Source organism: Amphibalanus amphitrite, unplaced genomic scaffold (assembly GCF_019059575.1).
Source record: "Amphibalanus amphitrite isolate SeventyFive unplaced genomic scaffold, NRLGWU_Aamphi_draft 000276F_arrow, whole genome shotgun sequence".
Taxonomy (NCBI): Eukaryota; Metazoa; Arthropoda; class Thecostraca; order Balanomorpha; family Balanidae; genus Amphibalanus; species Amphibalanus amphitrite.
In genome coordinates this window covers 431243-446127 of record NW_024881771.1, presented here as the reverse complement: position 1 = coordinate 446127, position 14885 = coordinate 431243, and the positions used below count along the sequence as shown (strand labels likewise).

General features: G+C 49.3%; 1 protein-coding gene across 2 annotated transcripts in view; it reads left to right on the top strand.

The window, feature by feature from the left end:
• The window catches only part of LOC122387197 (natural resistance-associated macrophage protein 2-like), a 32550-nt gene extending 18200 nt beyond the window's left edge, over positions 1-14350 (top strand). Inside the window, exons 2-13 of one of the 2 annotated variants that reach the window (XM_043377135.1) lie at positions 4213-4437; positions 4993-5118; positions 5772-5998; positions 6388-6526; positions 6856-7011; positions 7397-7609; positions 8542-8700; positions 9891-9983; positions 10300-10430; positions 10706-10916; positions 11307-11402; positions 12723-13131. In XM_043377135.1, coding sequence (XP_043233070.1) covers positions 4243-4437; positions 4993-5118; positions 5772-5998; positions 6388-6526; positions 6856-7011; positions 7397-7609; positions 8542-8700; positions 9891-9983; positions 10300-10430; positions 10706-10916; positions 11307-11357 — 1701 coding nt within the window. In that variant the 5' untranslated portion in view covers positions 4213-4242 and the 3' untranslated portion in view covers positions 11358-11402; positions 12723-13131. Of the gene's footprint in view, positions 1-4212; positions 4438-4992; positions 5119-5771; positions 5999-6387; positions 6527-6855; positions 7012-7396; positions 7610-8541; positions 8701-9890; positions 9984-10299; positions 10431-10705; positions 10917-11306; positions 11403-12722 lie in introns of both variants that reach the window. The other variant, XM_043377134.1, reaches the window with a different exon arrangement.
• The last annotated feature ends 535 nt before the right edge of the window (positions 14351-14885 follow it).

The window sequence follows — 14885 nt, the reverse complement described above, 5'->3', positions numbered from 1 at the left end:
AACGGCCGCTGACTTGTTGAACAAGATCCACAATCCTAATTTGCTAGATGGGAATAAAATACGCGGCATATGTATACCCCTCGATTTGCCCTCGCGCTAAGTCAATTCTAATCATCACTGTGATTTTTTATCCGAGATGATGTCGCCGCTAAACCGGACGGGTTGTTTTGTTTGCTTGGTTGCGTTGAATGGTCATTATGGATTATTGAAGGATTATGATATACATAATAAGAATGGGGCAAGGGGGGATATGCACTGCAGTGCAGGTGTTTAATTTAGATCACAAAGGCATCATTTCCGGCATCGTGCAGAGTCACTATCTTCCCCTCCTCTGCACTGCGGCATCGCTGCGCCCCACACACGGCGTCCTCACTCTACGGCCGGCCGCCGCCAACTGACCCACTCGCCGGGCGCCGCGACCTGACCCGTGTCACTGCCGCGGCCTGCGCAATAGAGTCGGGGCTGGAATCCGGGGGTTCGGCCGGCCGGCCGCCTCTGGAGCGGGGGACTTTTTTAGTAGACCTACTGTACGAAGGGGTGCAATCGGCTTGCACGTGCATAGCTCATGCACCACAGAGTTTAGCTCAACCAAATGTGCATTATTTTGGAGGCCTTGCCTGGGACTACCATTGAACCGATTTTGAGGTTGATAGCTTAAAATTTCTTTGAGTCAGAGGACCTCACGTCAAAACGGTTTTCCGACCCCAGCACGTGCAGCCTGCACCCCTCGCAGACGGTGACCCCCTGGAAACTGGTTCAAGGTGTTACCGATGTGTCCCGCCAGTATGGCTTTGCCCGTGACCTCGGGTTGACCTGAAGCCTTGACAAAAAATTTCGTGTCACCTAAACTTTGAAGCGGAATAGCATGTGCCACGAAGCACCGAGCGAATCGAGGCCAGCACCAAAAGTTTACCTCGCCGGAGGCGGAGACGAATCAAACGGTCCCACTTTCGTCCCGATCGGTCCACCCATTTTGACTCCAGGTCCAAAAAAGCTTGGACAAACTCACTCGCATACTCACTGACAAACAGGTTCAGCCCAGGGCTGTCTCATCCCTATCTCCGTAACGTGTCGTGTGCGACCAATGATGTCACGGCATTGTGGCGTTCTGATTGGGCGGTAGCTCCGAATCGCCCGACTGGTGGTCCCCGCTCGACAAGCGCACGTGCGCCGACTACTATGGACGTCAAACCCCTTGAGACCCCACTTTTTTGCGATAATTTTTAAATGCGTCATCTCTCTTTGACAATATTCAGGCAATGTGTGTTTCAGAACCTGCCGAAACTTTTATTACTAAGGTATTTTGACGCCAAACGATTATGAAAGGTACTTCTCATTCACTCGTAATGCTAAGGTCAATTCAGGCCCGGGCAGAGGCTTGCGCTCGGCCACACTCGAGCCCCGCCACCAGCGCCATCTGCTCTAAATGTCATCTACCAGCGCCCGCTACCGCTACCAGCTACCGCCCACCATCAAGCCTGAATGGAGCGAGAGACGCGAGTGACCGGTCGCCGGGCAAGGAGCGCCGGAGGGGTAGGGCGGAGCGCCGGAGCTTAGCGCTGACGTCATTACGTGGCTCCGCCCCATGAGCGCGTAGCCTCTACCCAAACAGCAGATTCGTCCCGTGAAATTTAACATTACGAGTGAATGAGAAGTACCTTTCATAATCGTTTGGCGTCAAAATACCTTAGTAATAAAAGTTTCGGCAGGTTCTGAAACACACATTGCCAGAATATTGTCACCGAGAGATGACGTATTTAAAAATTATCGCAAAAAAGTGGGGTCTCAAGGGGTTTGACGTCCATAGTAGGCATTTGTAGAGGCATTGACGGCAGAAAAAGTGAGCTAATGCAGAGCTCTGAATATACTTGAATAGAGTCTAAGCCGTTAGTAATACGTAAAAATGTCACATAGGTTTCTTGTTCGTCTTGATTCGAGCTTTCATGTGATATAATTTTTACCCGAGTATCGAGTCTGGCAGCTATGTGGGAGAGCCCTAAAGTTGGGTCATTTCCCATATGGTTGCATTACAGCCGTCCGACCCTTCGTACCTGTGACGTCACGGAAATCGCTGCTTCGGCCTAATGAGCATACCTTCTATATAGGGCCTTGGGTTCAGCCGAACTTTTTTTCAGCGACCCACCAATGGGAATTTCCGGATGCAAAAGCATGCTATCGCATGCTTTTGATCCTCCAATTCTGGACAAGAAAACATTGGAAATATCTGGCAGAGCTAAAACTGGGTGATAGGAGCCTTTTCAGTCCGCCTAAAGGGTCTAGGAGTCCACAGTGCTGTTCAACACGTGCTCAAGCGGGCTGATTCGTGTCGGTGAGAGAGGGGGCAACTTCAAGCAAAAGTAAAATACACGACGGACGTTCCTTCACATCTTGTCTGCATGAAATCAAAATGTCCCAGAATGCTTGTGATCCTGGTATATAATTTTGCAATATATATTTATATTTTAATGCCACTAGACCTCATTACTTTTTAACAAGTAAAAAAAATCACCCTGTATGTATAAACGTCTCCCAGTTTTGCCGCTTAAATCCTAAGCTACCTCATGCCTCCGCCTAGGTAATTTTGACCTGGCTAGGTCATGAGGTAATCTCTAGACTGTTTCTACGAGTGTATAGGTACTATACTCTCTCTGATCTCGAGCATGCGTTTTGGTTTTTATTTGCAAAATTTGATACACGTATTGCGGGCTGGGAATGCGACATAACACTTTTTCATACCTTCCAAGACGAATCGACACAAATGCTTTCAGACGTGATGCTGTCTGCTTTTTATGGCATGGACGCCGATAAGAAATGTTCGGTGCTCTCTAAATTCTTTTGACCCTTACAGCGTAGGGGAGAGTGGGGATAACTGGGACGCGGGAGAAGTGGGACACCTTCAGTATCTGGGTGACCGATTGGACAAACAATTTTGTTTTTGCATATTTTCTCATGAATTTAGTCGGGGCACGTCACAACCAAGCGGTTTCCTTTTCCGGTTGTTTGTCTCTGAGATATTGAGTTGGGGTCTAAAATGTGAATTTTTGGCATTGCACTCTTAATTCATTTTGCCATTTATTCAGCGATGTGAAATGTTCAGGCCGTTCACATTAGGATGTCAGTGAAGTCATCTTAATTATGCAGAAACATTTTTTTATGTATCTGTTATACTTTTTGTGTGGGAGAGCAGTTGAAATAAAAATGACGACTTGGGGAGAACTGGGACAGCGTGCCTAAACCTTGTCCCAGTTCTCCCGCATGCAACTGCATGGGAAAATTTTCCAGGATACTCAGTGCTCTCAGTGTAGTTCAAAAAAGATAATCGAGGTGATTTTCAATTTTTAAAACACCTTCTTCTTCGTGATGGGTCATCACATTTTAATTGTATTCCATTTAAATCACATTTCTTGACCAGTCCCAGTTCTCCCTATCATTTGTCCCACTTCTCCTGGACGTGTCCCAGTTCACCCCATTGTCAACTTTTCCTAAAATTTAAATTTGAGAAGTAACACGTGAACAAACACGCATGAAAACAGTAAAGCATGAAGAAGAAATAAACCGTTTACCAGTAAATGCAATCAGTTTACTTAAATTTTAAATATTCTATTTTTTACGATTTTTCAAAGTTGACGTCAAAATAATGTCCCACTTCTCCCCAGTCTCCCCTACCATGTTGCAAATTTATGTTCATGCTCTCTCAGATAGGTATTGTTAACATATTACTGAAGCTATTCTCGGTTCCGCCTACCACGCGACGCAGCTGCCTGTACGGACAGTTCCTCAGGCCGCCAGCCGGCCGCGTGGCCTCTCTTTTTTGGGCCGACGGACCGGTCCGCTGACCCCGGGCAGCAAACGGCGACCGATGTCATCCAGAGATAGGACCGATCTATGAGTCTCTCCGGAGCCTGGGAGGAATACAAGAAGAGGGGAAACGCGTCCGGGTGGTTTGGTTAGCGTCTGGATCGGACAGCGATTCAAACGCGAACACCATAGCTGGGAATAATGAGGATAACAAGGAGCTGTTGGTTTTTGGTCTGGGCTGTACACTTGATAGATGGCTGCGGCCTGTGTGATGTCTGATATAATGCTGCATTCGTGACAGGCACCGCCACTTTCTATTGAGGTTGATCCAGTATCTTTGCACAATTTCATCTGCCCTTTTCCGACCGTTGGTATGGTTTAACCAATGTTCTAACATGCTACCGTTGCCGACAGCGCCGGCACGCGGCCGTCTAACCCGAGGCAATGGCGTACGAGGATCTGCGAGACGAGGAGCGCGCTGACGACGGGCGCGACGCGTCGCCGGCCGCCGGCAGCGACGGCAGCTCGGGCAGCTCGGGCGACACGCCGCGGATCATGAAGCCGCTGCCGCCGCAGCCGCCCACCGTGCTCGACACGTACTTCGCCGACAACCGGGTGGAGGTGCCGCCCGGAGAGGAGGTCAGTGACCCCCGGACGCCGCCCGCTGGGGAGGGGAGGGGAGGGGAGGGGTGCTGTTTGGTATGTGTTTACGCTCGCGCGTGTAAATGCCGGGAATGCCAAGAGTATGTACAGTCAGTCTCGAAAGCACCGCGCATTAGTGCGATGGATCTATCAAGCCTGACTGATGAAGGGTTGCTAAATTTGAGAGTCACCGAACCAATTGACCGAAGGGATGGATGAGGATGTCCACTGGTTCGGTGATTCTCTATTTTAGCAGCCTTTCCTCGGTCAGGCTTGATGGATCCACCGGAACGATGCGCGGTACTTTCAAGACTGACTACAGTGCTTTGTGTTTAGGTCTCGTGCGGGTTATTTGCCTACATGATTGAGAATAGTAGGTATAGGTCCTAAATAGTTGAAATGTAATCCGATGATACGTATAGTATATACATAGGTGCGCTATTTTCCGTGTTAAATAAAGCACACCATCGCATCATTCTTTAATACGATTTTAAGTACATGCATTTAGCTCCGAGGGCATACATTTAATTTATTCGTGTTTGTCTCCGTCAGGAGAAATGGTTCAGCTGGCGCAAGCTGTGGGCGTTTACCGGCCCGGGGTTCCTGATGAGTATCGCCTACCTGGATCCCGGCAACATCGAGTCCGACCTTCAGTCCGGCACCGTGGCCAGCTACAAGGTAACCCGGCGGACCTTACGGCGGTGCTTAGGTGACTCCAATGTGGTTTAGTGAAGTTTTGATGATGCTATGTTAATGTTCAGGGCTGGTATGGACATAATCACATATGACACAGAGCCAGATATGCGTTATGAAGCTGTTGCATTCACTCTGTTGCTTGACAAGGTGCCGCTTCTGATGAAGGGCCGGTCCATTTTCAACCAATGACTGATGCCATGCCGATCCGTCTCAGCTGCTTTGGATGCTGTATCTTTCAGCTGCTGATGAGGGACTGCAGCCTGACGGAGCATTTGTCTCTTTCAGCTGCTGTGGATGCCTGCTCTCTGGCGGAGCACTGTCCCTGTTTCAGCTGCTCTGGATGTTGCTGTCGGCCATCGTCCTCGGCCTGATGGCGGTGGATGCTGTCGTCTGACGAAGGAGGGCTCTGTTTAAGCTGCTGTTAATGCTGCTCTCTGATGACGGTCTGCTCTTTTTTAGCTGCTGTAGATGCTGCTCTCTGACGGAGAATTACCATGTTTCAGCTCCTGTTAATGCTGCTCTCTGACGGAGAATTACCCTGTTTCAGCTGCTGTGGATGCTGCTCTCTGACGGAGAATTGTCCTGTTTCAGCTGCTGTGGATGCTGCTCTCTGACGGGGAATTACCCTGTTTCAGCTGCTGTGGATGCTGCTCTCTGCCACCGTTCTCGGTCTGATGGCGCAGCGTCTGGCGGCCCGGCTGGGCGTGGTGAGCGGCATGCACCTGGCCGAGGTGTGTCACCGCCAGTACCCGAAGCCGGCGCGGCTCGTGCTCTGGATCATGATCGAGGTGGCCATCATCGGCTCCGACATGCAGGAGGTCATCGGCACCTCCATTGCCCTCTACATGCTCTCCAATAAACTGTGAGTACATATTTGAGCTCGTGTACTAAACGTATGTACTATTTAACAGTGAAAAATGTGGGACTCAGTAATGGGATAACAGTAAACCGTAAACCGGGCCTGGGTATTACGTTTCTATGACGGTCGGATATTGAATATCCCGTGTTCCCGCTTCCCAGTCGTTCACAGGCCGCATTGAGTAAAACTACCACATGATCTAAACAACTAACAAGCACCATTTTCTGTCGAATGTGTAGGGAACGAAACGCATATTTCCAGGCAGGCAGGTAGGAATTGTACGTTCCAATATTTTATGTTTATACAGTCTTGCAACAAACCTTTTTTAACTATCAGACTGCACCGTTTGATGCTATTCCCGTCATTGTAACGTCGTTCGTCTCTCGCCGCAGGATTCCCCTGTGGGGCGGAGTGCTCATCACTGTCTGCGACACGTTCACCTTTCTCCTGGTCGACAAGTACGGCATGCGCAAGCTGGAGGCCTTCTTCTGCTTCCTCATCGCCGTGATGGGCATCATGTTCGGCTATGAGGTACGTCAGTGGGCCGCCTGGCGCGGTGGATTGCAATACTACCGTCAAATTCGTGCTTATTACGTAATGTTAGGTTATATAATGTGGGTTAGTGTTATTTATGTCAGTTGTTTCAACAAACAACAGAAAAGAAAGGCATTAACTGCGACTGAGGACGACTGTTGACGGTGAGAGGCTCACCGGACTACCCACCGAACTCACTGAGTCAACTCACCGGACTCACTGAGTCATCCCACCGAACTCACTGAGTCATCCCACCGGACTCACTGAGTCAACTCACCGGACTCACTGAGACTCACCTCCCGTCCCATCCCACCCGTTACCGGCAGTACGTGGTCGTGTCGCCGCCCCAGGCGGATGTCATCAGCGGCATGTTCATACCGGGCTGCTCGGGCTGCGACAGCCGCTCGCTGCTGCAGGCGGTCGGTATTATCGGAGCCGTCATCATGCCGCACAACCTCTACCTACACTCGGCGCTCGTCAAGGTAACGAAACGACCGGTCCGAGCTTATCGTTACACAACAATGTCAGTTGACACCATGTCGTGCTGTTTTCAATGTCGCGTGATCATTCACCGCATAAGTTTGTTTTTGTTGAGGTTTCAGGCAACTGCATCGGTCTAAGTCGCTGTGTTTATTATTAACTTGACGTGTGTTGGCATGTTGATTTGATTGGTCAGTGGAGCAATAATGATAAAGACATCGTTGGACAGCCTGACATCTGCTGCCAAGCGTTGCTCCTTATTCACTCGTGGTTGATTGTGAAATTGCCATTAGTTATGGTTTCACTTGAATACAGTTTGTATTTCTTGATAAGCAAGCGTTCAGACCTCCGCTGACCGATTTTAACTGACCTCCCATCCGTCCCCAGTCTCGGCACGTGGACCGGACGCGTCGCTCGCGGATCCGCGAGGCCAACTACTACTACTTCATTGAGTCGTGCCTGGCGCTGCTGGTCTCCTTCATCATCAACGTCTTCGTGGTGGCCGTGTTCGCCTACGGACTCTTCAACAAGACCAACCAGGACGTGGTGGACGTGTGCAAGGGCACCGGACTGGATACCATGTATCCGGACACATTCCCCGTGAGTGGACGGCGCGGGGCCCGGGGCTGAACATATTTCGCCATGAGTGGACAGGGCAGGAGATAATGGGTTTCTCCGTAAGACGGGGCACGGCTCTGAACGGTGAACTGTGGCAGTATCATGAGCACGTCCATTGGCAGTGTTGGATAGGGCCCGGCATATTTTGATGCCTCTGCCTTGCAACGCTTGTCATGTTATATAACTTTGAATCTCGTGAACGATGGATGATAAATGATCATGAAGCTTGTTTGTTGAATAGCAAAACTAACGAAACAGTTCACTTTCCGGAAATTAGAATTTTGCTATTGATTTATGATTTTTTATGCTCAAAATGATCATGAAAGAAAGTAAAACCTTTTTGTAAAAACAATTATTTTCTATATTTTAATATAGGACGAACTATATTCTATGTAAAATAATGTTTGAGGCGGAAGCTTATTACGCGTTGACCAATCATATCGCGTAGTTCAAACCTACGCATACTGCACTGGCTGTAAGCAGCATGCTGATTGGCTGACGATGAAGTGGCTGCATTCCTGTGCAAGGCACGCATTCCTCTGCAAGGCACTCTTTTCGGAACGAGAAATGGAATATCTTCGTCTAGGGTGATCGTTGAGCCGTAAAAGCTCCTGATTTGTGCTAGTCTCAGCTCAAGCTACGAAACTGCTATTCCAGTTCAAAACCCCATGTTAAAAGTGAGCTATTTCCTTTAAGCATAACCACGTTTGCAATGCTGTCTCCTAGTCCTACAGCCTGAATCATCGCCCGTAACACGGAAAGTCTTTTATAACTCGCTCTTCAGATTCCATATTCCCGTTCAAGAAAAGCCGGCTTCCTTAGGTTTTATCCTGTGGGTTTTTATATTTTCACTCGTGCTGTGCTCTCGTCTCCATTGTCCACTAGCATCTCACGCCGATTCACGCTGTCCACAGAACAACACGGAGCTGGTGGACGCCGACCTGTTCAAGGGCGGCGTGTTCCTGGGCTGCCAGTTCGGCGTGGCGTGTCTCTACATCTGGGCGGTGGGCATCCTGGCGGCGGGGCAGAGCAGCACCATGACCGGCACCTACTCGGGACAGTTCGTCATGGAGGTAACTGATTACAGTTCGTCGTGGAGGTAACTCAGCGTAAAACGCAACTTTTACAGCCGTAAAACAGAGTACTTGAGCTAATCGTTAAGAAGGAATTTTTGTCTTTTTATTTTAGGAAAAGAAACAAAAGGCAGATGTTGCGTGTCGTGAAATTAATTATCATTCAGTTTTGAGCTCGATAGCTCAAAAATGAGTCATGATTGATTGGAAACATTGGTTCTAGGACCGTTTAGGACATTGGTACAGTTATATTCTTGCTAGATCGTTTTAGGAAACTGCTACTTTCTTCCAGCATCACTCTTAGTTACCCGTCCGGTCACTACCCGTCATAATCACACGCTTTAGGTCAATAACATCGTATGTTTCAAGTGGGACACCAGCATTGGGGATGGGAAGGAAATTTGACACTCGAGTCGGCACTTCATCTGCACTTCACTGAAATGCGAACGACCCGGTCGTCTAGCAACGGAGCCTTGTTCGTGCGGCGATTGGTGCGTGTTGTCCAATGTTCATAGAAGGTTGAAATGTGCTGACGACAGACTGTCGGCAGCAGGGGTCACAGAGTCCGATGTCAAGTGGTCTCGTGCTATCAGAGAAGCTCATCATTCAGCTAGCGCATCTTACCTATCATTCTGCACGTTTGACTCAGCACTTATGATTAGCAGAAAATTGGACAGTCACCTATCGCATTGGTGACGGCCGGGGAGCCAGTCACGGCCGATAAGACAAGGAAATCCTCTGGGCTCGTTGAGTCCGTCTCATGGTGGCCTGGTAACGCTTATCGTCTAACAGCGCGCCGGCGGCGTGTCGCTAACTCCGCGGCTGGGACGGTTCAATGTGCGAAAATCAACAGCTGGTGGTTATCGATTAGAGACAGTCTTATCGACTAACGCTCCCAAACACCTATTGAAATGAAGGTCGCGTCGAACTGCACGGCAAAACCGCGACTATGTATGAGGTGTATGTATGTATGTATCAGTGTGTATCATGTAGTTGGAACAGAGCTTGGTGGGCGATTTGAATGCAAGCGATGGACAGTTGTTTGTTCAGCGCTCGCCGAATATGCTCCAGTATGATTACTTTATCAGCACTGGCGATATTGTCAGCTATTGTCACTTTTTTCTTCTCTGACAAGCTCCTGGCAAGTAGCCTTTTTCGTGTCATCACTAACCAACTGTTTCTTCTTTCAGGGTTTTCTGAACCTGACCTGGCCCAAGTGGAAGAGAGTTCTCGTGACGCGAACCATCGCCATCCTACCCACGTTCTTCATTGCCGTGTACAAGGTACGGCTGCGCAATCCCCAATGCCGTTGGTGTAATGGAATGCAACATATCGATGAGCATATGTGTAACTGAGGTCGCAACAATCTCCAAACCTTGCTGGTAATGAACCATTAACGTTTTTGCGCGGAAGGGGCTAATGAAATGCTTACTTTTCAGTTAGCGTGTTACGATCTTCAAGGTAATACGAGACGCATCAGTCGCTTTGCGCTGTCTATCGTACTACCGACTTATTACCGCTATCGTACTACCGCTCATTCTCCATGTGATGTTCTGCCGCCCTTGCACCCTCCGTGACTTACCCGGCTCAACTTTCCAGGACATCAACGACCTAACTGGTATGAACGACCTGTTGAACGCGCTGATGAGCCTGCAGTTGCCGTTCGCGCTGCTGCCCACCCTGACGTTCACCAGCTCCGAGCAGATCATGGGAGAGTTCCGGAACGGCACGTGAGTTGTGGACAAGTTAGAATGCGGACAGCAGCTCCTTCCAGTCTCAGGGAAAAGTGTGTGATTTGATCCGCATATGAATAAGTTTAGAAAGCACGAGTCCCTGATTCTCGTAAACATTCTTGTGATAATCGAAGAATCGCTGTAATCCCCGTAAAAATAGTGCAATATCCTCATCCTGCAGTTGCACTCACATGTCTGCCTATCTGTCAAACCGCCCCAGAGCGACGATTCCACCCCCAGTTCACTGACCTCTACCCCTCTGTTGTCGACAGGCCGATGAAGATAGCGGCCAGCGTGCTGTCTGCGCTGGTGGTGGGCATTAACATCTTCTTCGTGGTGTCGTACGTGCGTGACACGCTGCCGGCCGTGTGGTGGGCCGACCTGATGCTGGCTGTCTCCGGCTTGGCCTACGTGGGCTTCATCGGCTACCTCACCACCCTGCTGTACGGCGCCATGGGAGGACTCGGCTTCGACCGGATCAGGGTGAGACGGCTGGACAGCGGCCAGTGGCGGCAGGAGTGGGGCGGCGCCTGCTCTGAACGCTGTAGGATGTCGTGTGTAAATAACAGCTGTCGTATTGAACGATTTTGTATAGTAAGTCAGTCATGATTTAAGACCAAAATGCATGCTGAATTATTTTAAATCATATGTGCAAAGTATTTGCATGGAGTTTGCCAGTAAATGCTACCCACCATCGTTCCCTAATCGTGTGAAGGCGGCCTCCTGTCTGTGTCTGTCTGCTGCACTCTCTGAGTAAGCCGTGTGTCGTCCTGCACTGGCACGTAACACTACAGCGAGCCCGGGTCGTGATCTGTATACCGCCTGGCTCCGCTCTCCGTGTCTCACCGGGCGATCCCCCCCGCTTCCCTGTAGTGGGCCGTGCGTCGGAGGTTCCGCGGCTACGAAGACCTTGACCGCAGTTAAAGCTGGCGACGCCTAGCGGAAGCTTCACAGGGACTAATTCACTGTGTGAGTGCCGCGCGCAGATGGCTGGCTTCGGGCTACGGCGTGCTCGTGGCTGCCGCGGGTGTGCTTCTGTGAATGTTTGGGGAATGGGGATGCATGGGTGCGGATTTGTTTATGATGGACAGTGATGGTTCCTGCGCTTTTTGGTCCGGTGATGGGTGCTTGCTTCGGAAAGCACGGTTACCTGAAGAAAAAAAGCTAAACCGACCGATAAATACCCAGCCAGTATCCCGATCCGATCCTAGGTGGGATTTTAGCACCTCCAGGCACCTATCCCAATCGAGCAATGGTCGGGGAAAATATCCTAGACAGCAACAGAGGTTATTCCGAAGGTGGTTCAGGCTTCTCTGTTCGGCCGCATGACTAACCCCGTACTTTTCCAGGACATGAACACAGTGTTGATGATATAGCTGAAAGATTTAAGATGTATTTATTAAGATGCATTTTTGTTTTTTTTTTCGGTCCGGAGTGGTCGGTCTTGAGGTCCTGCTCAATTTCGAGGCTAGGTCAATCGCGTTCATGGACCTCTCGGTCGCACAATAAATTTGTGTCTCGATTAAATCCTTTTACACGCCGGCTCCTTTTAACGTGCAGCCGTTTCTCTAATCTTATTCTAACTTAATTGTTGACGGGCTTCCACACTTGCTTGGTTTGACCACGCCTTTTTTCCGATCAAGACGGCTTCTTCACTAACGATGCAAATTACTTTTGCCTGGCAAATTACAAATTACTTTAGCCATGAAAGGTCCGCTGAAAATTACTTTTCCGAAAGAGTGGTAACGGCTATAACGCCCGTCTTCGGGGTCATGTGGTGTATCAAACGTGTCACTGTAGTAGTTTCGAATATGCATGCCTTTGCAATCCACGCCGCAGTAGTGAAACGCTATACCAAAAATATGTTATACCAAAAATAGTGTAGTTAGCATACTGACCCTCACATTCAAACTGTTCGCAATGGTGCCGTGATGCAGCTAACCTTGCGTTCTCAGTTGGTGTGCTGTCGGCTTTCGCCGTGCCTGTTTTTCCTCTGTTCCAGTCGGTTTGTTGTGTTAGATCGTCAGTTGGTGCAGCGAACTGGCCGAATAGAGTGTTTGTTAGTGTTGCAGTGCGAGCTTTTGTCGGGCAATCTGTAAGCATCTCTGTCAAACTTGTGCGGGCAGCTTCGGAAGCAGATGATTTTTTTCATCAGTAAATACGTGTAATGATTCAACGTCTCAGGAATTCAGGAATTTTACTCTCGATAATACGCATGTAACGCTCGAGGTGACCGAGTTCCCCCAGCCAGTGACCCTTCCGTGACCCCCCCCCCCCCTCCGTCCGCAGGCACACATTGTGTACAATGACTCCGTCCAGAGCCACTCGTGGGACGAGGAGGCCGTCACGGAGGCGCCCATCTCCTGTGCTGGAGGGAGCGGCGACACCGGGCCGGGTGCTGGCGCCTCGTCTGGTGCCGGCGACACTGCCACAGCCGGCCCTGTGGGCGGACAGTAGCGGTCGACAGTGCCTCTCTGACGGACGTGGCTGGCAGTGGAACATTCGAGGATAGAAGTCAACTGTCAGTACTCCGTATCGGGTCTGTCAGAGAGCTACGACGACGCACTACGCGAACACTGGGAGGCATCCTCTCGAAGTCCGACTGAGTGACCATTTATTTGGGCTTTTTGGTACTGCTGAATGACTTCTTGATTGCCTAGTCCTCTCGCTGGAAAATGCAAACAGCCGGTTTTTCGGGGATAGAGCTAAAATTAATGCTGTTTTTTTTTGTAAACAAAGAACTGTCGTTACCATTTCATGCCCCCTATTGGTATGCTCGCTATAAGAAACACAGGCCGCTTATACTTGTCTGTAACCTGATTCGGACACCCGAGGGCTTGCACCCGCACGAAAATGACAACTCCTGAATCAATGCAGCATTCAATTGTTCCTGTTTTCAGGCTGATTTGATCCTGCAGCTACCAATACTTGCTCTTCTCGTCTGTTACCGGAAGGGCGTGCACACAAGTCAAGTTCTAATAACCACTTATCGCTCGTGACGGATTACGTAACTAGGTGACGTATTCCAAACGTGCTCGTATTCATACCTCAGATAATGTGATGTTTTTGAACAGGCACTTTACTGGCTTCAACGTTTCGTGTTTACTGTTTATGTTTAAACCAAACCCCACTACTTGCCGTTATGGGGAGCGGCGGCCGAAGAGCTGCCGTTTCTGCTGCGAGTGCTGCTGCCGAGTCTGATCAAACAGAGTATTTTGTCCGCGCGGCGCGCCGCGGTGCCGTCGCCGCACCCTTGTGACCTGCTGGGCTGTGATAATCGACAGTGTCTCGGTACGCAGCCAGTGCCCCGGCGACCGGGACATCAGACATGGCCGCGACCTGCCGTCGACCGAACGCCGAGAGTACGCGACTGGTAGGCCGCCGACCCTTCCAAACCGGCTGCCTTGTATAGTGTGTACACTGTACATTGCCATCGTGGTGCGGCGTGTGTTGACATTTGTCGATTTAATCGGTTTCCTTGTTTAGCTTGTATGTCGCCTCCCTATTTGCTGGCGTTTTATATGCTGAATGGTGGGCCTGTCGGTTTATATCGGATGCTTCGTTTAAGTGTGTGCAATGGTGAGGGTCCTGGGATATGCCTGTGTCTGATATTATATCCACTCGTAGTGTCTTTTCTTATAGTTAGTCACCTACTGGTTATCAGGAACTTGTATCGATAAAGGATTTGCTCTTTTCATTCTTGCAGCACTTGCATGGACAGCTGGTTTCTTGCTCACGACGTCTTTATCCGCATTTGTATTGGTATAACGCCCTCTATATTCTATTTAATAATGGATATGGTTTTACATTTTGTGTACAGACTGCAGAATCCTTCCAACTAACGTAGCTGGCGTGGTGAAAGGATATGGTGCAATGTCATGATCGCCTAATGTCAATAAACGGTACATGACTCGAAACAAAGCGCCTTTGTAAAGTGATATTTCAAATTCACTTCATAATTCCCGTCCTTGACACAAAGAAAGAAATGATGCGGACCGCGTGCATCGCTGGACTGCCATAAAGGCTGGATGGTCACGACAAGGACGGTAGATTCAAGAGGCGAGGAAGAATGACATTGCATTCCTTACAGCACTCTAACCTCTTTATAGCGACAATAGATAACAATTTACAATAAGTCAAAAGTATATTGACGCTAAGCATACACGAAGCTTTCGTGCGTTGGCGTGGGTACTTTGTTGTAAAAGTACCTACCGTACCTACCTCAAAAATTGAAGAAGAAGTCGGAAATGATAACCGGCATCTTGTACAAACTTTTCTTTGCTTGGTGTACGAAAAAGTTTGGGTGAAATGGCGATGGTCTGTGATTTTTTCCGGCATTCTGTTTAGATTTACAGTGACCGTCAGGGTATTCATAACAAGCTTTGTGCATAACGTGCCACCAACACATTTGCATCAATAATCAATATGCATTTGTACCTATATTATCATGGT